We start from the raw sequence: 23,493 nt of genomic DNA on the forward strand, positions 1-23,493 counted from the left end.
GGTGGGCTTATGTTTCGGTCGCTTTTTAACTCAGAACGACAACTTCGATGCAAAACTCAAACAGTTTGACCTTCTGTGGCCGTTGTTAAGAGTGCGATAGGGACCTTTCTCTTCTACAGGCGTTGGCGTGTTTGTCTAAAGAGGTCTGGTCCTCTTTGACCCAGTGTGGCCACTGCCCAGCTCTGAAATGGGTGCACCTCAAACTGAGGAAGAATGGAGCATCTGCATCCATAGATGATAAACTGGTGCATGGTTGTCACTGCCTTGCATACATTAAACATGGACTGCCTCTTCACCAGTCTCAATTCCTCCACTTTCTTGTTCAATTTTTGTGAGATCCGAGCACTACCATTTTCTGTTTCTTGATCAGCGCAAGGACAACAAGGCGATTGATTCTCTTGTGCTGTCGTTTTACCAACATAATGGCTTGTACATTGACACTTCACTCGCATTTAGTTTCCTACCGGCATATCTCTCTCATAATCACTCTGAATTAGGCATCTCACCATGTGCCCCATCTGTGCTTGAACGTGACCATTGATTGCTAACATCTATTTCTTCTTTGTGTTTGATTATTATATTCTGTGCATCACTCCTTTCTTCATTGAATTTCATCATTATTTTATGGGCATTTTGCATAGATTGAATGTCAATAGCCTCGTTCCCCCAATGCCTATGAATGGAAACGGTAACAGTGCTAATTTAATTAATAACGAATGCCGCTTGTCATGCCATGACTCTGGATTTGTGTGATGGGTTTGACAAGACCAAGAGATATTTTAAGCCAGCACATTCGACCCAATCAAAATGCTAGAAGACAGGTCTATTTTAGTAACAAGTTTTTTTCCTACTGGCCCACTGGCCTTGACCCCGGCAAACCTCAGGCTCCAAAAATTCAAAGTCGAAAGACTCGAAACACAAGATGAAGATTAGAATAAATGCAAGTTTCTGAATTTGTTTAAGTTTCTATAAAAGCTGGTCTTTGCAATGAAGCCTGGGTCACGGGGCAGTGTATTCGTACGACTTATCAATGAGAATGGCAGGAAATTTTTGTTGGTCTAAGGTCAAGTTGCTATTGAATGGTGACAAATTGAATTTGAAGACATTAATCTCATTAAGAAATCCTCAAAAAGGGGTGACCATGATTTCAATCATCCAACAACTTGGTGGAAGTACGCCACTGGCAGGTTGAGGTTGAATAATATCCTCGATGCATTTGGGATTTTAATTCTTCTAGAGCAAAAAAAATCCAAGGAAAAGGAAGTGGGTGATGATGTAAGACTTGAAAGTTAATGAAAAACAAACCATAATTTCGGAAATCCGATGTGGGTTTCACCTAAATTCAACATTCATGGTGGCATTGAAAGCCAATCGAGAAGCTAAAATCCTAAAACCAGTCACGGTGACGGGTGACCATGATAAAAGGACAAAGTGGTGATGACCATAATTTCTTACTATAATTCCCCAACTGCAACACTGTTACACTAGCCATATATCTCAATCCTCCCTACCCTTTCTATACACAAAAATAGTAAGACCATAAATGGAAGGTGCATTACTGAAAATCCTCTTTATTGTATGTATACTTGCCACCTCAGATGCCGACATGGGAAACCCTGATCTTTATATGAAAAGGTAGAATACAGTTTTTTGCTTAAGTGACCAAAATTTTCCAGGACAGTTTTACTTGCTGTTAAGGTTAAATGATGGTAATGAAGAAGCTATGGGGATAGAGTATAAGCCTATATGTGCCTCCGTTTGGCTGTTTGATGAAGACCCAACTGGTGAAAGTCTTTGTTAATGCATGTACTGGTCCTTAAGAATGGTGGGTTCTGTAGTTTCCTAGTTGGTGAATGGGTTGCAGGGCTTGAAAGTTTGAAAGGAAAGGGTTTTTCCATAAGAAGCTTTTCGATTCTTTTAATTTTGTGCAAGTTACCATAGATGAATTTCTGATGGTGTGGTTGGTCCAAGGAAGGAAAGGAGATGCGGATATGGTGAGTTGGTGAACTCAAAATAGAAGCAAATCTTGGAGGAGACCGCCTTTCCTTGATAATCTAGATTTGCAGAATGCAGTCTTCTTCTGATGAGGAGAATGGGAGTTGCAGAAGGAAGTTTTGAAGATTTTTGGAGCCTGAGAAAGAGGGAGAATGCCGGCTGTATGGTTTGCTCTGAAGAGGTCGCTGCACTGCAAATCAGAGCCGTCAGATGTGTATGATCCAAAGGCAGGAAGTAACTTGAGCGCCATTCTGACAAAGAAGACAGGGAGGTCTGGGTGTTCAAGGTCAATTTCAAATCTGAAAGATGTCATCCATGGAAGTAAGCGACACATCGAAAAGCCTGCAACTTGTAGCCCAAGGTCTATCGGGAGCAGTGAACTCCTCAACCCCATTACCCATGAAGTAGTCCTCAATAATTCAACTTGTGAACTTAAAATAACTGGGTTTGGTGGTGCTTTCCAAGAAGGCAATGGTGGGGGAGGGGCTGGGGCTGGGGCTGGTTCAACCTTTGTGGGTACCCTTAAGCCCGGAACCCCTGGCCCTGGAGGTCACCACATAGTTCCCTATCCCAACCCCAGAAGATCAGCTAGCCAGCCAAGAAGGCCCCCTACTGGTTCTGCTAGTTTTGGTGTTACTGGACGTGGTGTTCCTTCACATCCCAGGGCCTCTCTTGGGGCAGCTTCTAATTCTTCTTCCAGTGTAACCTGCCATAAATGTGGTGAACAATTCAAAAAGTTGGAATCCGTTGAAGAACATCATCTCTCCAAGCATGCTGGTAAACATTCTTAATTTCGAAATCTCTTATCCATTTAGATATATGCATCTTCCTTTACTTTCTTCGTTGATTTTGGGTTATTTGGTTCCTTACTGTCTAATCCCAAATCATTATGTGCAGTTACAGAACTTGTTGAAGGAGACTCATCCAGGAAGATTGTAGAGATAATTTGTCGAACAAGTTGGTTGAAGTCCGAAAATAGCTGTGGGCGGATTGAGAGGGTTTTGAAGGTCCATAACATGCAAAAGACTCTTGCTAGATTTGAAGAATACAGAGAAATAGTGAAGATCAAAGCCAGTAAACTGCCCAAGAAACACCCACGTTGCTTGGCTGATGGCAACGAACTTCTGAGGTTCCATGGCACAACCATTGCATGCTCTCTTGGCATGAATGGCTCCTCTAGTCTGTGTACATCAGATAAATGCAGTGTATGTCGGATTCTAAGACATGGGTTCTCCACCAAGAAGGAAGTCAATGGTGGTGTAGGTGTTTTCACCACTTCCACAAGCGGATCTGCCTTTGAATCGATCAAATTAAATGAAGAAAATCAGTCTGTGGGAAGGGCTTTAATAGTCTGCAGAGTAATCGCCGGGAGGGTTCACAGACCTTTGGAAAATATTCAAGAACTGGCTGGTCAGTCAGGGTTTGATTCATTGGCAGGGAAGGTGGGTGTCTATTCAAATATTGAGGAACTCTATTTACTAAATCCCATCGCTCTCCTCCCTTGCTTTGTGGTAATTTGCAAACCTTGAAATGAAAGCATTCAATTTGCTACTTGGGTAGTTTTTGTGAATCATTCCTTTTGCTCTTTCAACTCCATTCATGATTGAAGTCTGGAATCTTCTCATCAGTGGAAGCTTATTTTATCTGTGCCATCTTCTCTATTCTATAAGATTTTCTATTCTTCTCAACCATCTCCACACTCCATTCCCACCTAGTGCAAAATTTGCTATTCCTTTTTCATTTATGACACTCTGTCACAGCATGTGCACATAAACACACAAATCCATCAAAAATGATAATATCCAAATTCATGCTTTTACACTTCTCAATAATAATGCAGGCATCTCCAACTAGGGGTTCAAGTGGGCATATTTCATTAGGAAACAAGGGAAGATGAGTAGTTTAATACAATTACCCTATGATCCCATCATTTATTTTCAAGTCTAGATTTCATCATACAGATAAGATTTGACATTCCCTGGTTTTTTTGGGTCATTTTTGAAACAAAGATTAGCCCAAAATCGAAGAGGTATCCAGGTAGATTTGAGGGCCATTATTATGTTCTCCTGGGGGGGGTGGCGCGAATAAATTTGACTCTTCCTTTCATGTTCCTTCATTTGAATTTCTGTTTCAACAGTAGTAATTCAAACTGTCAGGGAAGGTTTTACTTCCAGTCTGGACCTGGCCATCCTCCTGTAAATGCACATCATTCATTGAATGTTAAAGGCCAGAGGGACCCTCCCTCTCTCCCTCTTTGGGTCATTTCCAGTGGTCCCTCAAATATCTTTTTTAACTGCTTGTATGAGCATGACTGCCCCCATTATTGTAGCTTATCCATGATTCCATGGTATTAACTGCCTCTTAGAGAAGCAACTAATCAACATCCTTAACATACAAAGCATATATCAATTATAGGTCGAGCACCACATTTCCATATCGACAGGCTCACCATTATGTTTCAATAACTTGCAGTTGCAATTTGCAAAGCATTGCTTTCACAGTAGGGACATGGCATGTGCTCTTGACTAGCAGGTAGCAACACCAACACCATGGTGTCCTTGGGAATGGTCTGTGTCTGGGACCAATTTTTGAAGGGTGACTGAGAATGAGGTGAGGAGATGTTGATATGAAGTTGTGGGTAGATGCCAAATTTTAAGAAGGGTTGTTGCTGGTGCTATCATTTGGTGCTACACATTTGTCTCTCTCAAAAATAACCAAATAATTGCTGGATGAATATCACCCGAGTAGGCCCTCTGCCCTCTCTTCTGCAGAAGAGGAAAAAGAGGAAAGGGAAAACTGTGCTTTTCCACAACCTTATTTCCCCTTAAATTTGCAGAAACAATTGGGAAAAAGGAAAGAGGACAATGTTTCCTGGTAGTCTTGTAGTTGCACCTCCATGCCATTTGAGTAGGACAGACTTTCCTTTCAAGTGCCCTCTAAAGTCTGGGGCAGAGGAGTGCAGATTTAGCCTACCCCAGGTGTATATTTGGATGGTAGGGCTCTTGACCCTAGATGAGCCTCTGCCATTGCAGGCCCAACCCGATTCAAGTCAATGAAAGAATACAAAATTCAACTTATTTTTAAATCATTAATTACAAAACTTCAATTTCTGTGGTCGTTTACATAAATGCTGAGAAAAATAGTCTCAATGGGGGAGGTTGATGACTTTGATTTTCTTAGTCTACTAAGATAATTTATGTCTGGTTGAAACAAGAGGTTTCGTGTTTGATAAATTGTATTTATATACTAAATACTTGACAATTACAGGTGGCAATTTTTTTTATAGATTACAGGTATATATATATATATATATATATTTTTTTTAACCACGTTGTCTAATTTTCGTGTCGATCCGTGCAACATATTTATTAAATGGGTTATATTCAAGATGAAGTCTTTAACCCAACACTACCCATTTTAAAACACTTAATTTTCACGTAGGCAGGCATGGGTTATAGCGAGCCCAAGCCCAAAGTTACATGGACAGGGGTGGGAAACACTTTGGGCCAGCAGCTTCCTCTGGGTTTGAGCTGGGCAAAATTTATATTCACGAGAGATGGAACATGTGGTTGACTAATACTTTTTGTTTTAGTGGGAAAATGTTTAAATATGATAGAAAATTTGGTCAAGAAAAATAAGACTAGGGTGCATGGTATTAGAATGTTGTCTCTTAGAGTTGACATAAATGATTGTTTGTGTTGTTAAGACTACTTTTGAGTCTAATAGAATAATTTTCAATTATAGGATCAAATCGATTTGATACATTGCTTCATGTGCTTTTTCCTTCTTGAAATCAATTCACCTTCTATAAATGGTTGGTCTTCTACAAATCTTTTGCTTCAATCTCCATATCCAATTTCCATGTTTTGTGACTTTTCTAACATTTTTTTTTCCCACTTTGGTAGGTTGTAGCAACCACACACGTAATGTTCCTCAATTCCACATCCCACATGTTTAGATTTTGAAGGAAAAAGGTGGGATGAAGAGAAAAAGACGGAATCAAGAGAGGGGAATGAGAAAAGTAAATAAGACTATCCACGACTACTTGCTTAAATACTGTTTTTTTTTTTTTTTTTTGTTATTGCATGCAATTTTTTTTTTAGTGTTTTTGGGTTTTTTTCCTCTAGATTGTTCCAATAGGTGTGTCCACCTTATATACTAGGATTTTATGGGTGAACTTTAGGATGATCGAGGGATATTCACAGGTTTTTCCAGTTAAATACTAAATGAAAAACGTGGTCTTGTCATTGCGGTCAGATGATGACTTAGGTGATATTTATTTTTTGGTTGAATAGAAAAAAACCAAAATATTTGATTTTTTTTATTCACCTAAAAGTAATCTGTTGACATCGTACAACATAAGTAAATTGCACCTATTAATAACAAGTTCACTTTAATTATGTTGGATGATATCAACAAGTTATTTTTAATTCAATAGAAAAAGCCAAATGTTTTAACTTTATCTATTCAGTAAAAAAATAAACACCACTTTAGGAAAGTGCCTTCTAATGGGTGGTACTGGAGAATGCCTTCTTACTTGACATAGGATTAAGATGAGTTGTGTCCTTCGAGGATTACCTAGATGACATGTACCTATTATTGGTATTACTAGTTTAATATTAATGATTTGTATTGGATGTTAACGTCTAATGGTTGACATTGAAAATTCTGGAAATTATCCTAAAATGGGAGTAGAATTTTTCAAAAATTAAAGATTAGATGATCAGGGAGTTTGTGTCCAAATAGCTAGAGTGCAGTCAAAAGGTCCAAGAGGATATTATCTCCATTAGTTTATTTAGATTTAAAATGTCAAAACTAATGAAATTAACTATTTTCAGTTTTAAATTTAAATAAGTTAATGAGTAACGTTTTTAGGGTTTTTTTTTTTTTAAAGAATAAAAAAATTACATGAGTATATGAAAGACTAATGCCTTTAGTTTAAAAAATACATGCAAAATTTCATAGGTGTTCATTTGTATATAATTCATATTTTAATTTTTAAAAGGAAAAAATAATAGTAACTTTTATAAAAGAAAATAAAAAAGCATAAATTTATTATGTATTTTTTAAAATTATTTTATGAATTTGGGATGGTAATTTTTTTAATATTTTATTTTTTAAATAATTTTTTTTAATCTTTTTTTGAGATCAATTTTAATGAATTCTTGTTATATATATATGACAAGAAAAATTACTTTATTTTTAAATTTCATTTAATTGATAAGACTAAAAAAACTACTTAGTCTCGATATTTCTTTGTTGGATTTTTCTTTATTTTGCATATGCATTAAATATAAAATTATAAATAATTATAAAAAATCACACAAATATCATAATTTTTTTATATGATGGAATACAATTAAATTATATAAATTATTATTTTAATATTAAATATATTTTTAAATTAACATATTTTTGTTAAATGTTATAAATTTTATCATATATAAATATATATAATTTTTTTAATAACATAATTTTAATACGTGTATTATTATTATTTTTTTAATCATTTAATTTAAAAAAAATATTTTTATGAGTTTTAATTAATTTTTATTTCAATTTCTATTAAAATTCAATTACCCATGCGTGAACTTAGATTTTTATCCTCGCTCTTCCTTCCCCACCCAACTCTGAAACAAGGGCTGCGACATGTGGACGGTCAAGTTTCTTTCCATCCACGGGTCTACGTCCGACAACAGTGATTTTGTAACGTGTCCTCTATAGACGGGTTGTGACCCCTTCAATAAAAATCAAAATTCTATTCCCTGCCCCAGATTCAAGGTAGCTTCCAAGCTCATTTTCCTTCCATAAATTATTAGTGGAGATGATTTTTTTTTTTTTTTTTTTAAACCATTTTTGGTTTTATTATTCTCTACATTTAAAAGAGGGGTTCAACTACCATCCAAATTTTGAGAGTTGCTGGCGAGGAAGCTTCACGTGCTCAGCTACGCCAACTTTTGTCTTCTTCTTCTCGACTCAATTGGATTGTTGAGAACCTAAGCCCCTTAAAAGTATTAACACATTAACAATCTCTTTTCTTTGTATAAATTGTTCTAATTAATTCTCGTCTATTGCTACTTAATTTCTATTTTTGAAAGTGAGAGCAAATGGCCACCCAACATCTCATCATCAGGAAGAAGACGACATGTGTGACCGGCGGCACTAGATTTCTAGCATCTTTTCTCGTTAAGCTTTTGCTTAAAAGGGGCTATTCAGTTAATGTCGTCCATGTTGCAATTCCCATAAACTTTGCTTCTCAGGATCCGGGGGTGTGTGCCTATTTTGTGGTTGTTTAAGAATTACTTCAATTGACTTTTTAAATTGTTTTGAAAGTTTATCAAACACTTAATTTTTATAAGAAACACTTCCAAGTATCAGAAAACTTGGAAGTAGGCTCTTTAGCTGAGGAACTGCATCATTTATAAAAATTAATTGACTTGGTTGCACCTTCAGCTGTACACAGAATGACATGATCAAGCCAGCAATTCAAGGGGGGTATTGAATGTTTTGAAAACCTGTGCAAAAGGAAAGACTGTGAAGCGAGTCATTTATACATCACCTGCAGGTACTGTTACAATCAATAAGCCTAATGGGACAGGTGTGATGATGGATGAGAACAACTGGTCTGATGTTGAGTTCCTCACTTCTGTGAAGCCACTTACTTGGGTATATATTTCCCTTAATTTTCTTTCCTTTTTCAACAACTTCAAAATAGACTATCTTATCTGCATTATTTGCAGGGTTATGCTGTCTCCAAAATGCTAGCTGAGAAGGCAGCTTGGAAATTTGCCCAAGAAAATAGCATTGATCTGGTCACTGTCATCCCTTCCATCATTACTGGTCCTTCTCTTACTTCAGAGGTTCCCCACAGCATTTCTCTCTCAATGTCCCTTGATTACAGGTGCTGAACCGAAACCTATATACATATTTACCAACTTCTTTATTTGATCTGGACAAACATGTGGGGATTTTCTGATGGGGTGGTGTTGCAACATTGGGCAGCGAATGAATCCCTCATAAACGGTATGAAAGGGATGCAAATCTCCATGACTCATGTGGAAGATGTCTGCTTGGCCCATATCTTTGTGGCGGAGAAAGCATCGGCTTCTGGGCGATACATCTGCTGCGGTGCTAATATCTGTGTACCTGAGCTTGCCAACTTCCTCAACAAAAGATACCCTCAGTGCAAAGTCCCAACTGAGTAAGCCTCTTGTCCAAGCATTTGAGATTTTGATCCATTGTAAAGTGTTTTTAAAACAAAATTAACCAAAATAGTTTTGTATGAAAAACAAAATAAAATTCCAAAGTAGAGTGTCCCTTGATCCAACATGGATATCCATGGTGGGTGAGGCATATTAAAATAGAAAGGCTTTGAATTTGGATTAGCCAGGCAAGTCGTAGGTTAGAAACCAAGTTGAGTTAAGCTTAATAACCTAAATGGTCTTTAAGTTCGTGTTAGATTTGGATGACTATTGGTCCAATCCAATCCAATCCTCTCAAGTTACACGATAAATGCATGAAAGCAAAAGTTTTTTGTTGAGAATGTCTCGATTGAAAATAGTTCGAGGTCAAAATGGACATGCATGTATGTGCTTTAAAAACCATCTTAACTTATGAAAGAACGTTTTAATTTCTACTTGTCCTATGTAGGAAGTATTCAAAATTTCAAAATCAATTTCCAAACTTCTCTTCATTAGTGTTTAATGGTCATTAATTGGGTAATCTTATGATGCAGTTTCCGAGACTTCCCCTCTAAGTCCAAGATGTTACTCTCTTCAAAGAAACTTGTTAAAGAGGGATTCGGTTTTAAGCATGGGATTGAAGAAATCTATGATCAATCCATGGAGTACTTGAAGGCTAAGGGACTATTGCAAAATTGAACTCTTAATAATCGGGGACTGTAGAATATTATGAGAGTTCTTACACTGAAAATGAGAATTTATGACAATATTATAATATTTTTCAATGAAATAATTAAGATAAAAGGTTGGAAAGATTGGTCACTTTATTTTTCTCTTGAGTACACAAGATCATCCATGGTTAAGATTAATGGCAAATGAGGACATCCTTTCTCACCTTGGCACCTAAATTTTCTATGGCCCAAAATTATTTTTGGCTTAGGTAACATCACCATTAACAAAGTGACTTCTTCACATTAGGAGGTAATTAGGATTGAACATACACGATGTTTAATAATGATTTTAGAAAGTGTTTTTAATTTTTATAACACTTAAACTAAAATGCTATAAACACTTCTTTATAATCACTACTAAACACACTTAGAATGTGTTTAATAGTAATTCTGAGAAGTATTTTTAATTTTTTTAATATTTAAAAAATAAAAGTTTTCAAATGTTAAAAAAATTAAAAATACTTTCCAAAATTACTGTTAAACACATTCATAGTCAAATTACAAAAATCAATTAATGATCAATAATGATATATCGAACTTTTTATAACGTCTAATATCACATTTTTAGGTTTATTTCAAGAGTCATCATTTAAATTATTTATCTCAAAACTTCAAAACAATATTATTGCACCCGATACCGGAATAAATCCTTCTGATTTTGTGTGCATGTGAAAGAATAAAGCATTTCACAGCATAGTATTGCAATGAGGCTCCCAACTTGCATGTATGAATCTATGATAGCGACTTGCCGACTCCATGGCTCTGCTTGTAGTAGATATGTAGACTTTGGCATGCACTTTAGAAATGAGTCTTGAATCCCAACTACCAGCGAGCAGGATCACCACGTGGTTAGTCATCTGCAACAAGTCACCTACCCCCCGGCACCACCGCATATACATGCTTCCTATATCTCAGCCACCTAATACACTTGGGCAGGTATAAGGTTATTTTATCATTCCCTTGTGGAAAGGGGATTATTTTCAAATGAAAAAAAGTCGTAAAAAGTCTGTAGTAGGTGGCTCTTAATAAGGTCGGCTTCCAAAATTTCTGTAATTTTAAAAGCATATATGAAGGGTTGACCCAAAAAAAAATAAAAAATCTTGGTATGAATTTATGTTAGTTGGGAACCATCTGTTGAATCATAGCCAAACTCAAGCTTAAAGGGTTAAGCTTAGGTTGAACCCAGTATCTTCCATATTCAGTAATAGAATTTTTTAATTTTTATATGAATCCTTGAGGACTACATATCTGGTATATAAAGAGTTATATATTCATACAGCTCCTCTGAGTATCAGATGTGGACTGCTGTTGAGATATGCAGTCAAACAGGGCTTTGCTAGCAGCAACGTTGGAGTTGTTTGTTGGGCAGCCTCACGTGCTCACCTAAGATAAATCACCTTTTCGTCTTCTTTTCAATGGTTCAACGTACAATCTGAGCTCTATACCCTCTCTATATAAGAGACGCAGAGAGCGTTATCCAAGATACAAATTACTTGCATTAATTAAGAGAACATCGGTTTTTGCGAATTTGGAAGTGAGGGCATATGGCCACCCAGCACCCCATCGGAAAGAAGACCGCATGTGTCGTCGGCGGCACCGGATTTGTTGCATCTTTGCTGGTTAAGCTTTTGCTGCAGAAGGGCTATGCTGTCAACACCACTGTCAGGGACCCTGGTTTGTCTCTCTTCTTCTTCCCTCTTTGCTTGTTTATTTTTTATTCACGTGTTTGTGCTAAGATTTTCTGAACAATATTGTTTTATGGTGGCCGTGAATTTGAACGTTTTTTGGGCTTTTCTTTCTCACTTTCATGCTGTTTGCTCCCCTGGTGTCTCGTTAAAATATCTGATAACCCAAATCGAATGGGAGGGTGGAGATGGATGCATTTTATGTGGTAATTGCGGAAGATTTGGAACTTATGATGTAGGCGTTTTTAAGGGCTACTAGCCTCTTGTCTAAATTGTATGATCAAGAAATAATTCTTGCAGAAATTCGACTCATAAATGGTATGCAAGCTGATTAGGTTTTGGGTAGTTTTAGTCAAAATTGTTACCACGTTTTACATGATGGGACGTGAATCCTATGAGAGTGAGTGATGGGTTCTGGGTTCAAGTTTATGCAAGGTAATTTTCATTTGTATCTGGAAATGAAGAGAAGAGGGTATGAGCTTGCTGGGGCTTAGATTGGGTTGGATTGTTGGAGCTTTCGCTTGAACCATAATTCTTGTCTTCAAACAGATTCTCTACAACTTACATAGTCAATCTGTCCAAGTTACATTGCCTTCTGGTGCAAATTAGTAAACTTAGCACAAGCACATCCCAGATGACATAAATGGAACTTCAGAAACAAAACAGAGATGCAGTTGTTGCAAGTTCAAAGCTCCAGACCCGAAAAATGAGAAAAGGAAAAATCAAAGCCAATGAGAAGTTTCCTGTGATATGGTCTGTTTATAGTTGGGGAGTTCATTTTAAGTTGGATGAGGATTATGATTTTTTTCCCCATGTCTTCCATTTCCCCTCACTTTTGGGGGCAACCACATTCCATTGTGTTGTGGGCATTGGCCCTTTTGGCACTGATCTCAACTTATGTTTTAGAGTCTGTACTGTCAATTGGGGGTTGGCAGGGACACCTGATCTGGTAAGACGGAAATCTAATTTCAGATTGGGGGTTGATGTTGGAAATGGATGTTTTAGACATAAGAGAATAGGAGTTTTGAACCCTGGCTTACCTTTTTCAACAGGCTATTACTTATCAGTAAAGGTAAAAGAATGTAACATGGCATCCACTACATCACACAACCGGTCCGGGAAGAATACCATTTGAATACAATGCCATTGGCCTATATGTGCCTCTGAATTCACCCAATAGATAATTCATTGTCTTGACATTTTCTTTTAAGTATTTCTAACTTCAATTTTTCTTGATTCCCTCCTTGATACTCTCTACTTTTGGGTGCAGACAATCAGAAAAAAGTCTCTCACCTCCTAGAACTACAGGAGTTGGGTGACCTAAAAATCTTTCGAGCAGATCTAACTGACGAATTGAGCTTTGAGGCCCCTATAGCAGGTTGCGACTTTGTCTTCCATGTTGCTACGCCCGTCCACTTTGCTTCTGAAGATCCAGAGGTGTGGACCTAAGGAACTGAATTATTAAACAGTTTTATGCAATCATGATTTTTTTTTTTAATTTTTTATTTGTTTTATAAAAATACTTTGTTTCACCTTTTTGCATACAGAATGACATGATCAAGCCAGCAGTTCAAGGAGTAGTGAATGTCATGAAAGCTTGTACAAGGGCAAAATCAGTTAAACGAGTCATTTTGACATCCTCTGCAGCTGCTGTTACCATCAATCAGCTTGATGGGACAGGTCTGGTTGTGGATGAGAAGAACTGGACTGATATTGAGTTCTTGACTTCCGCGAAGCCACCTACTTGGGTAATTTCCCCTTTTTTTTTTTTGGTTATTCAAATGAGAAACCTGAGGAAGCAAGCAGGCTTCCATGAACAAATTAACAGATGATCAAGAAGCTTACATGCTTTTGTAGGGCTATCCTGCCTCCAAGACACTAGCTGAGAAAGCAGCTTGGAAATTTGCCGAAGAAAATAACATTGATCTGATCACTGTCATCCCTACTCTAATGGCCGGTTCCTCTCTTACTTCAGATGTCCCCAGCAGCATTGGACTTGCAATGTCCTTGATTACAGGTGCAAAGCCTGAACCTAAAATACATTACATAATGCTATATCTGCTCTTTACGTTTTGCATTCAACCTGTCTAGTTAAGACAGAGCAAAAGGGGACTACCATGTTTCTGGATAAACTCACATATTGGTGTTCTGATGGTCTTTTCAACATTGTCCAGGGAATGAATTCCTCATAAACGGTATGAAAGGTATGCAGATGCTGTCAGGTTCAGTCTCCATTGCACATGTGGAAGATGTTTGCCGGGCACATATATTTGTAGCTGAGAAAGAATCAGCTTCTGGCCGATACATCTGCTGTGCTGCCAATACCAGTGTTCCTGAGCTAGCAAAGTTCCTGAGCAAAAGATACCCTCAGTACAAAGTCCCAACTGAGTAAGCCCCTTGTCTAAGCTTTTGAATCACATAGTGACCCATTTTGTAGGGCTTAATCAAGTTAGAAATGAAAAAGAATTTGCATATATCTACCTACCCCACATTAAGTGCCCCATTCATTACTGTATACCAATTAAAAGTCTGCCAAAGGGAATTCTAACTGTAAGGACTCATCCTAACCATCTCAAGTTTGTGCCCACTGAGTGAGACCAAGAATCATTGTTGAGCATGCCATCTAGGTACGACGGGGAATAGTTTATAAGGAAACAATGGATGGACATGTGCATGAAAGGCCTGTTAGGTTGTGGAAGAATAATTATGAACTGCTCCTTTCCAAAATTCTATTCATTGTGCAAAAATTGCTATCTTAACTTGTCTCTTGTCTTCTGATACATTGCAGTTTTGGAGACTTCCCCTCTAAATCGAAGTTAATAATCTCCTCAGATAAGCTTGTGAAAGAGGGGTTCAGTTTTAAGTACGGGATTGAAGAAATTTATGATGAAAGTGTGGAGTATTTCAAGGCCAAGGGGCTATTGCAGAATTGAAGTCTTAATAGTTTCTATCTTGGCTAAAAGGAGCACTATCTTATCCCTCTATTGCTGTGTTTTAGCTTGCTGTCCGTTCTTTTATATAAAAATCATCTCAGTTTTCTATGCTTACCATGTTAAAAATGTTTGAGAAATGAGAAATCAAAAGCAATTAAAATAATAACGGTCAGGCCTGGCAATGCCAAGTAATAGCAACTTACATATTTTAATCTTGCCTTCTCAGTTAAGATCAAATCATAGATCTTGCCTTCTCGGCCAAGATACAAAAACCTTTCAATTTAGCGTAAATTAAGAAAAATCGGTCATGAACAAGGATAAGTTACAGAAAAGAATGGCTAACCGATCTACAATCGCCAACTCAAATAACTGAATGATTTACAGCCACTGACTTTTGACTGTTTCTTTCCGTAATGTTCGTGTCGTCCTCTTGATGGTTCGCACTTCTGTAATAGAAGAGAAAGATGTCACTGAATGGATTTGTTCAGCATTCGTTTCCACTATGGATGCCTGGTTGCATCCTACTTGCAATGAACACAATTTTCTTTCAGCTTGTAAGGCATTGCAAAATGAGGCTATGGCACTGTCAAGTGACACACCTGGAGAGCAAATTTTTGCTAAAAAGAAAGCTAACAAGAAGGAAAAGAGACTTTCTGTTTCATAAATTGACAAGCAAAATAGAGTTTTAGCATGGAAAGGACACTCTTTGCTGAGACAACCCAGCTGGTCAATCACTTTCCTTGGTCTGCAATCACCAAAATGAAGAAGAGGCATACTGGTACTACCAATCAAAATTCTATGCCATAGCATGCACTATTGTAGCCTACCTGCACAAATGGAAAGCCCAACCAGATTCCATAACATTGCTTTTACAGGGCATAGCTGGAATATGATCACTTCCCTCCAATGCGTTGGTGGGGAGGGAAAAACACAAGAAAAAAAAAATGCTAAAATTGAGGATGGCGAAGGAGAGAAGGGATGAGCCAAGCTCCCAGGCCTGTGGGACAGTTGCTTTATGCATCTGAAATCTGAAGCTGGGTTGGAATATAAGGAGAGCCATGAAATCTAATCCTGATATGATTCTTATCCACAAGTATAGCCAGAGTGGTAGGTATGTACGACTGGAAGCCAGATCATCATCAGATGCTCTCAGCATAAAGGCTAGGACTTCCAGTTGGAGGTCCTGATCTATTTTATGCAGCACAGGAGACATTCAGTTTCTATTGTGCACGGTATATTTCCCCAATTAGACATGTAGTCATAAATCTTATTTAAAACCAACTCTATCACGCATCCTCTAATCTGCAGGAACTTGACCTCTTTAAATCACCATTTTACGTTGACCAGCACCCTTGCCCCATTTCACAGCCTGGACAATGAAAAGCAGATACCAAACAAAGCTAACTGCAATACTATTGGGGTTTCTTTAAGCACAATAGATGGGTGTTTGGAAGATATGGGGGTTGGCTTAGGTTACAAGAACAACACACAAAAGGCTTTACTAATTGCTGCATTTAAAATAAAGTTCAACTCTCTAATGACTAACTTGAATGTTTGTTGAGCAGAATGAGAACAAACTCCAACAACGTCTTTTACAACATGGGGTCATTCACATGGGAAATTGAAACAAATCTGAGATGACAGTAGGGGAAAGGCAGTTTCATTCTCCTTGGCAGACATGAGAAGCAATACAAAAATGAGACCTTGTCACAAAAATATTCAGACATAAAAACAATTGTTATTTTTTTTTTTAAAACAGGGAAGACAAGCTTCCCTTTGTAGCCTCCTGGTGACTATGCTATACGAACCAAAACAGAAGAAACAGAAGAAGGAATAAACCAAATGAAAAAAAAAGAAAGATTGTAAAATCATTATCATATTTCAACGGATTGGGTTGTGATGTCAGTAGCCACCTTTTTTTGAAATTCCATTACTGTGGGATCCCGTGTCTCTGACTTCTGCAATTCGATGGTGATTTCCTCTTCTGTAGCAGACATGGACTCCTTGTGACGCTTCCTGCTGTGGTTCAGCTTGAGAATCCTAGATAGAGCTAGAACAATGTCCCTCATAGAAGGTCTTTTTTTTGAGAGATGATTGATACATTGGTAAGCAAGAGAAGCAATATCATTAAGTTCTTCCACATCAAATTTTCCATTGAGACTGGAATCCACAATCTCCTCCCACCCAACTTCATCTTCTGTACCTATTGTTGCCTGTTCATTGACATAAAGTTAATACTACAATGTTGTCATAGATAGTATATGAAGATGCATATAACTCAGAAGCAGCTCAAGGCCAATTGTGTTAGTTACTTAGCAAACTTTTTTGTCTAGGAGTATGTGGTTGTTGTGTATATGATAGAGAAAGAACTTACAAGTTCTACATGTTCCATGAGACCCTGTAGGGGATTCCTGCCTGCAATTAGTTCAAAGAGCAGCACGCCAAAACTATAAACATCACTTTTCTTAGTGAAGGTTTTTGTTGACAGATATTCAGGATCAAGATACCCAAAAGTCCCCTTGACATTAGATGCATGTGATTTAAAAATCTGTTCTCTTGAAAGCCCAAAGTCTGCCACCTGCTTAACTAATTACATTAATTACACATATCCATAGGAGTGGAAATGTTGAAGCTTTAAACATACAGACAAATCCATTCATGAAAAGAGTAGGCATTACTGAAAGAAAATGGAGAAAAAAGTGAAAGTAACAGTATCATTTTTTTAGTAAGACATTTTCTTTTATACCAAACACCTTTTATACCCCTCATTAGGACACATGGTTTTAGCAAAGTAATTTTTGACATTTTCAATCCTTATCAATAGGGGCGTCCTGTTTATTCAAACAAGATTGAAGAGTCACCAGTAACCTTCTCTTTTCATGGTGAGTAGAGCTGGATTTCATGGACAAACACACACACACACACACACACACTCACACAATAGATCTTCTGGAAGAGAATCCGGAATCCTGGGTAACTTCAGAAACCTCTGTATTAAGCACAAATTGATTTTATAATTTGATAAGCTTCCACTGGAACAGAATGTGACTCAGAAGTCAGCAGGAAAAATGCTTGGTGCTTCTTACAAGTTTACAATATCTAGCTTCCAAGAGGCTCCCTTTTCTTTTATTTGTAAATCACACACCATTTTAAATTTATAAATATCAATGGATAGCAAACAGAAGAGTCACTTACTCTGGCTCTCATGGATTGGTCCAGCAGTATGTTGGAAGATTTGATGTCGCGGTGGAGTATGGAAGGAGCTGCCTGTATGAAGAGGGGAAACACAATAAACAGGTAAAGTGGAGTCCATTCCAAAAATTCTGCAAGTTGTTTCTACACTTCTACTGGCTGGAAAATCAAATGAAAACCACATACCCCATAATGTAGATATTCCATTCCCCTTGCAACATCGAGAGCTATGGAAACTCTTGAATCCCAGCTTAGTGGCTCATGCTTTTGACCTACATTTCCAAATGGTTCAGGAATTGTGTTACTCAGTGGTCATACAGGAACAGTTGTGCATCCAAAAGGAAAAAAGAAACAAAATTTGCCATCTTTTGTACCAGAAGTCCACTTTGTTTTTTAAGTACAGTAAACATAGTTGAACAACCCTATGTAACCAAGCTATGATACATGTCCAGAAGTGAAACAATTCTGGGGCTTGTCACATGCTATTACAGGTTCAATTTTTTAGGGATTGCTTCATGAAACATTAAGAAGAAACAGGAAAATTCCCTTTTGCTACTGAAAGACAGAAGCTTCTTTGAGCAGAATCCAAGATAAAAGCATGGATGCAACATCCCATAGAGGCTAGTCTTTATGTCAACAGCAGCAGCACAAAATCTCTAATTAATTTGATAGCAAAATGGTTCGCCAGACAGATCATAGACCCAAGAAAAGAAAAGAAAAAAAGAATATAATGATCAGAATGAAAAATGATCTCATTAAGGTCAATAGAGCAACTATCCATTTCTAGTGCAACGAAACTATGAATTCATACAAAGAACCATCAATGGATCCCAGCAACATTGCTTTTGCATGAAATATTTTTGTTTGCGTTATAAATAGAGCTTAGAGCTGATTGGTTTCTTACCATATAAATGAGAAGCCAGACTGCCATTACTCATGTAGACATACACAAGCATAAGGTGTCCTTTATCTGTGCAGTATCCCACTAAGTTCACAAGATTTCTATGGTGTAATCTTCCTAGTAACAGAATCTGAAAAGAAAGAAATAAAAAGAAAGGTTCAAAACTTTGCAGTTATTTGGGGGAGGCAGAGAGATGATACACTTCAAAACTTGTTAACTCCTTTCAATAAATTACAACAATTGGCCCAATCAGTGTTAGGATTCAGTTCTTTGCAATCCCTAGTAACCTTCTCCTCACATTTGATTTTGTACCACCATAAGGTTTCCTAGATGAATCAATTTATAATATCAAAATTTTTTTCATTCCCTCTCAATAACCTCTGACATATCATTCACCAAATAAATATTGATGCTGCACAAACATGATTGAGGCATATAGAAATACTTATCGACAATGTGTCTACAAATATCTTGAATCCCAAAAAATGTAATCATCAGTTCACTACCTCTGCCTGGAACTCCCTTTTCCCTTGCTTAGAGTCAGTGGCAAGAACTTTAACAGCCACAGTCTCACCATTTGACAACTGAGCTTTGTAAACAGGACCAAATGCCCCTTGCCCTATCAGAGTTGTAAAGCTACAAGTGGCTTTCTCTAGCTCTCTGTGAAACAAGTTCCATCAGCAAGGCAACAACAAGCTGCTTGTTAGAAAAACCTCCCCAAAACCCTATTGCCAGAACTTATCAGACAATTCAAAATTTTCAAGCAACAACCTGTAAGAGTAGTTGGGTATTCCAAAAGCTGAGGCCGCATTCTTCCTCTTATGACCCTCCATGTCCACCCACGCAGACATGGCATTCCCTTCAGACGTTCTGGCTGAGACCTGGCCCAGTGATGAGTCGGAGTAGCGGCCAACAGAGAATTCCGATAAGTTTGCAGAAGAATCAACATCATTTACGCGGATGGGGACGGTGGCGGCCCTCCGACTCAAATTTGGGGAACACTTGCTTCTGTACCTGATCAACATACACACAGCGCATACGCCCAAAACCCCTCCAATCATCACACCCACGGTGATCCCCACTATGAGAGCCCCTGACATCCCTCTCATTTTCTTCATCCTGGGTTTAGAGGTTTATCATCTAAACCGAAAGTGTTTTCTGAAAACGAAATGGTAATGCCAACATCTTAAAGTTGCTCACTATGGATTTTATCAAACTAGGTGGAGAGATTGATTGACCTCTGTACTGTCTTCATCGAATTTAAGGAAGGAGCATGGGATGGATTAAAAAAAAATCAACTCAAAATCGGTTCTGCTGGTATGGGAGCCAATGATTGGATCAGCTACTCATGACACTGTTTGACACGGGGACATGTAGGAGTATCTTGCTTTTGTTTGATTCTTAACGACGCCATTTCACCTCTCGAGCCCAATGTTGATCAGGGACGCAGCTTGGATGAGTTGTCGGACCCAACTCCATCTTGGAGAATCATTTCTAATATTAACTTTGAGGTTTCGTTAAGATTTTTCATTTTGGATTGAAATCGGATGATTATTCTAATTTATTTCTTTTTAGATTTTTAAGAAACAAAAAAATATCAAATTATCCTTCCATCTTTTATATATATATATTCTAAAAAAATATATGATTTTTTTCTATGATTAACATGAAATTTTAGGATATATATATATATATATATATAAAGTTTCTAAAAAAAATATTACAAATAAATTTTAAATCATACAATCCGATCATTTTATTGAATATAATCCAACATAATCCAACTAAATAAAAAAAAAAAAAAGATTTTGTTGTTAATTATATTTAAGCATTTAAAACTTATTTTTAATTCTTACTTTAAGTATTATGATTGTTTGATAAAATTAACTTAAAACTTATTCTAAATCATCAAATTAACATATTTATCTGTATAAATTATAATTAGGGTAAATGGGATTGAGTAACAGTGGAAGTTGCGGAATAGTAGATAGTATAATAGACGGTAGAGGTAATTAAGACAAATGAAATAAAAAAGTAAAATAAAGATGTGGATTTAAGATAAGTTAATTATTTTTACTTATTACTTAAATTTATTTTTGAATTTAAGTCATACCAATATTTTATTTTATTAAACATACTTAATTTACTTAATAATTTAAATTAAGTTATTTTAAGTTATTAAGTTGATTTACCAAACACCTATTAAGACTCTGAATATTAAACTTTAAATATTTTAGAATCTTTTATTTTTTTTCTTTGACTTATAGACATTATTATAAACATGATTAAGGAAAAAAGTAAAAGGGTATTTGATAAAACTTAATACTTATTACTTAATAATTTAAGTTAACTTTAAGTTAAATTATACTTAAATTGTTGACTTAAAACTTATTACTTAATTTTTACTTAAAGTATTAAGGTTGTTTAATAAAATTGATTTAAAATTTATTCTAAATCATCAAATTGATATATTTATCCTCATAAATTTTAATTAGGGTAAAAGAGGTTGAATAATAATTGAGGTAATGGAATAACGAAAGAGAATCATGGAGGTAATTAGAGTGAATAAGGATAAAAAGGTAAAATGAAGATGTTGACTTAAGAATAAGTTAATTATTTTTACTTATTACTTAAAATTATTTTTCACTTCAAGTGATACCATTAAGTTATTTTATCAAATATACTTAATTTATTTAATAACTTAAATTAAGTTACTAAGTTGTTTTAAGTTATTAAATTAGTTTATCAAATACCCAAATCTCTTTACAAATTGAATTGATAAAAAGTATTTTCTTTTTATGGATTTATACTATTAGGGATTATCTCATGAATGAAATTTAAGAGAAATATATATATTATTTTTTATATATAATTAAGATAAACATTTTTAATTTTGCAAAATATATGTTATAGAAAAGATTGAGAAAATCTGATATAACATTCTTATTGATGATAGGTAAATATTCATATACAAATAATGTTTGAGGGGATAAATCTTAAGTTCTACTTTAATTCAAATTTTATCTTTTACTCTAATTCAAATTAATAATAGACTTTTACTATGATTCAAACTTTAAATCATACTCTAATTTAAACAATTGAAAAATTATTAAGAGACTAAATCTATATATAAAATGATAAAATTCATATTCTACATATGTATGTACATAAGATCATTGAATTGATGATGTATTTTTTATAGATATGGAAAAAGTATCTTTCAATGGTATAATAGTATAATCTTCAAATCCTCATAATGCACGCGATTGAATATTAAGGCTGTTTGGTTTCATAAAGTTTGAAGGAAAATGTGAGCAGGGAAAGAAAATAAAAATGAAAGAAAAAACAAAAATTTAAAGTCAATAAATTATTTTATATATTATTTCAAATTTTTTTTACGGATTTAACTCTTTTATATATAAATTAAATAATATTAAAAATATACGTTTTTTTAATAATTTTATTGCATTTATCATAATAAAACCAGAAAATCATTTTTCTTATATTTTTTTTTCATTTCTTAATACTTTCCGGAACCAAATATAACCTAAATGAATTGTTAGAGGAAAATTTTCAATTAAATGTCTTTTATATTAAGTGTTTCTAATTCTTAAATGATATATTTTTTTTTTATATAGAATATTTCTTAAAATTATTTGTCAATGTGGTGTTAGATTTCCTTATTAGAATAAATATTTGAAATGTAAGTAAGAATGGAAAATCGTAAATAAGATTTTATTCTCTTTAATCTACATAAGGAACGATCATTGACATAGTTAATAATATTCTACATGTATTTGGAAACAATTGATTTTTTAATATAATTTAGTATTGCAGTTGAATTTTTAATTTTGAAAATAAATCAAACCATCAATATCAAATATATCATCATATTTCAAATAAATCCAATATTTGGACAATATTTTTCAAAAGCATCTTTATCTAAAGCTTTTAATTTTTATTTATTTTTAAATATCTACTCAAATCTTGTTGTTCATAATTTTATAACAAATGACGTTCTTAATTAATTGTATTATTATGGATTTTTTTAAAAGCATTTTGAATGCTTTCATTTTTACTTCATTATTATTTTAAACATATGAAAAGATTCACAATCAAATTCACAATTAAAGAAGTAAGTTTTGAAAATTATAGTATTAAATATAACATGATAATGAATATTTATATACAAATGCATTTGAGTTATATTATAATTTAAACTCTATCTCATATTCTAATTACTTATTTATATTTTACTTTATTCAAATTAATAATAAATCGATAAATATTAATAACTAAAACTAAAGATAAATATTTAAATTATTTATTTTCATTTGGAGTTTCGGGAGGAGAGCCCAATCTAAAAATCGTGCATGTGGAAGAGGCTGGATGAGTTCGTTAGCTAATTGATCTTGGAAGGAGACATTTAAAAAAAAAAAAATCTTTATTGGTTATCTCTTGTTTTTTTTGGGATAATTACCCAAAAAGGTGGGTGTGGACCCCATATTTGCTCAATGTTCCCACTCGATGGTTTTCTTATTTTGTTTGGTAAAAATTTGATTTTTAGAAAAAGACTTGGAGTTGCCACTTATTTTTGTTTTATTTTTAAAGGAAAAAAACAAAACAAGAAAGAATGACCCAGAGTCAGGTTACTCATTGGGAAGATACGGTGGTAAGTGGAAGGTATGGTGATAAGCCTAACACCCCTCTAAGCCCGTATACGACCTCTACTAAACGAATTGAGGAAATTATGACAATTAATTAATTAATTATGGATACCAATAAAAATAATCAATATATAAGTCATGGTGAAAGTTAATATGCACAAAAACAATGATGAAATCTAATTACAAAAATACATAAAATAAATAATAA

The 23,493-nt window shown here is 35.3% G+C and overlaps 4 protein-coding genes across 6 annotated transcripts; 3 read left to right on the plus strand and 1 right to left on the minus strand.

Moving 5' to 3' along the window:
- Window positions 1-1,508: 1,508 nt before the first annotated feature.
- LOC100244205 (uncharacterized) lies at window positions 1,509-3,640 on the plus strand. Its single transcript, XM_010649186.3, has 2 exons — window positions 1,509-2,772; window positions 2,893-3,640. Exons 1-2 carry the CDS (start codon window positions 2,148-2,150, stop codon window positions 3,522-3,524), a joined length of 1,257 nt encoding a protein of 418 aa, XP_010647488.1. The 5' UTR covers window positions 1,509-2,147; the 3' UTR covers window positions 3,525-3,640.
- A 5,087-nt stretch (window positions 3,641-8,727) lies between these two features.
- LOC100853657 (anthocyanidin reductase ((2S)-flavan-3-ol-forming)-like) lies at window positions 8,728-10,059 on the plus strand. The gene is made up of 2 exons (XM_059740164.1): window positions 8,728-9,196; window positions 9,731-10,059. Exons 1-2 carry the CDS (start codon window positions 8,955-8,957, stop codon window positions 9,873-9,875), a joined length of 387 nt encoding a protein of 128 aa, XP_059596147.1. The 5' UTR covers window positions 8,728-8,954; the 3' UTR covers window positions 9,876-10,059.
- Window positions 10,060-11,447: 1,388 nt separating this feature from the next.
- On the plus strand, window positions 11,448-14,554 carry ANR (anthocyanidin reductase). The gene is given in 6 exon segments (NM_001280956.1): window positions 11,448-11,581; window positions 12,863-13,029; window positions 13,140-13,340; window positions 13,450-13,609; window positions 13,767-13,980; window positions 14,381-14,554. Coding segments are annotated over 6 exon segments (1,017 nt in total). The 5' UTR covers window positions 11,448-11,451; the 3' UTR covers window positions 14,526-14,554.
- A 108-nt stretch (window positions 14,555-14,662) lies between these two features.
- LOC100258037 (calcium/calmodulin-regulated receptor-like kinase 1) lies at window positions 14,663-20,125 on the minus strand. 3 transcript variants are annotated; one of them, XR_009466810.1, is made up of 8 exons: window positions 19,390-20,124; window positions 19,125-19,278; window positions 18,622-18,748; window positions 17,904-17,989; window positions 17,721-17,792; window positions 16,900-17,103; window positions 15,353-16,738; window positions 14,663-14,971 (listed from the first exon to the last, which is right to left on the minus strand). XR_009466810.1 is itself a non-coding variant. In XM_059740351.1 (8 exons), exons 1-8 carry the CDS (start codon window positions 19,734-19,736, stop codon window positions 14,873-14,875), a joined length of 1,389 nt encoding a protein of 462 aa, XP_059596334.1. In that variant the 5' UTR covers window positions 19,737-20,125; the 3' UTR covers window positions 14,663-14,872. The 3 variants fall into 3 exon arrangements, 1 of the variants encoding a protein (XP_059596334.1); XR_009466811.1 differs by having other exon boundaries at window positions 14,663-15,124; XM_059740351.1 differs by having other exon boundaries at window positions 16,439-16,738; window positions 19,390-20,125.
- Between the last annotated feature and the right edge of the window lie 3,368 nt (window positions 20,126-23,493).

This window comes from Vitis vinifera, chromosome 10 (genome assembly GCF_030704535.1).
Source record: "Vitis vinifera cultivar Pinot Noir 40024 chromosome 10, ASM3070453v1".
Classification (NCBI taxonomy): domain Eukaryota; kingdom Viridiplantae; phylum Streptophyta; class Magnoliopsida; order Vitales; family Vitaceae; genus Vitis; species Vitis vinifera.

Bases quoted from the DNA above. Each gene is read 5' to 3' on its own strand.
- LOC100244205 (XM_010649186.3), top strand. From the start codon at position 2,148: ATGCCGGCTGTATGGTTTGCTCTGAAGAGGTCGCTGCACTGCAAATCA. The intron at 2,773-2,892 runs GTAAACATTCTT...CATTATGTGCAG, and splicing joins TCATCTCTCCAAGCATGCTG to TTACAGAACTTGTTGAAGGA.
- LOC100853657 (XM_059740164.1), top strand. From the start codon at position 8,955: ATGTGGGGATTTTCTGATGGGGTGGTGTTGCAACATTGGGCAGCGAAT. The intron at 9,197-9,730 runs GTAAGCCTCTTG...CTTATGATGCAG, and splicing joins CAGTGCAAAGTCCCAACTGA to TTTCCGAGACTTCCCCTCTA.
- LOC100258037 (XM_059740351.1), bottom strand. From the start codon at position 19,736: ATGAAGAAAATGAGAGGGATGTCAGGGGCTCTCATAGTGGGGATCACC. The intron at 17,104-17,720 runs GTAAGTGACTCT...TTAGTTAAGCAG, and splicing joins ACCAATCCATGAGAGCCAGA to GTGGCAGACTTTGGGCTTTC. The intron at 14,972-16,438 runs GTGGCTACTGAC...CTTCTATTACAG, and splicing joins TAATGGAATTTCAAAAAAAG to AAGTGCGAACCATCAAGAGG.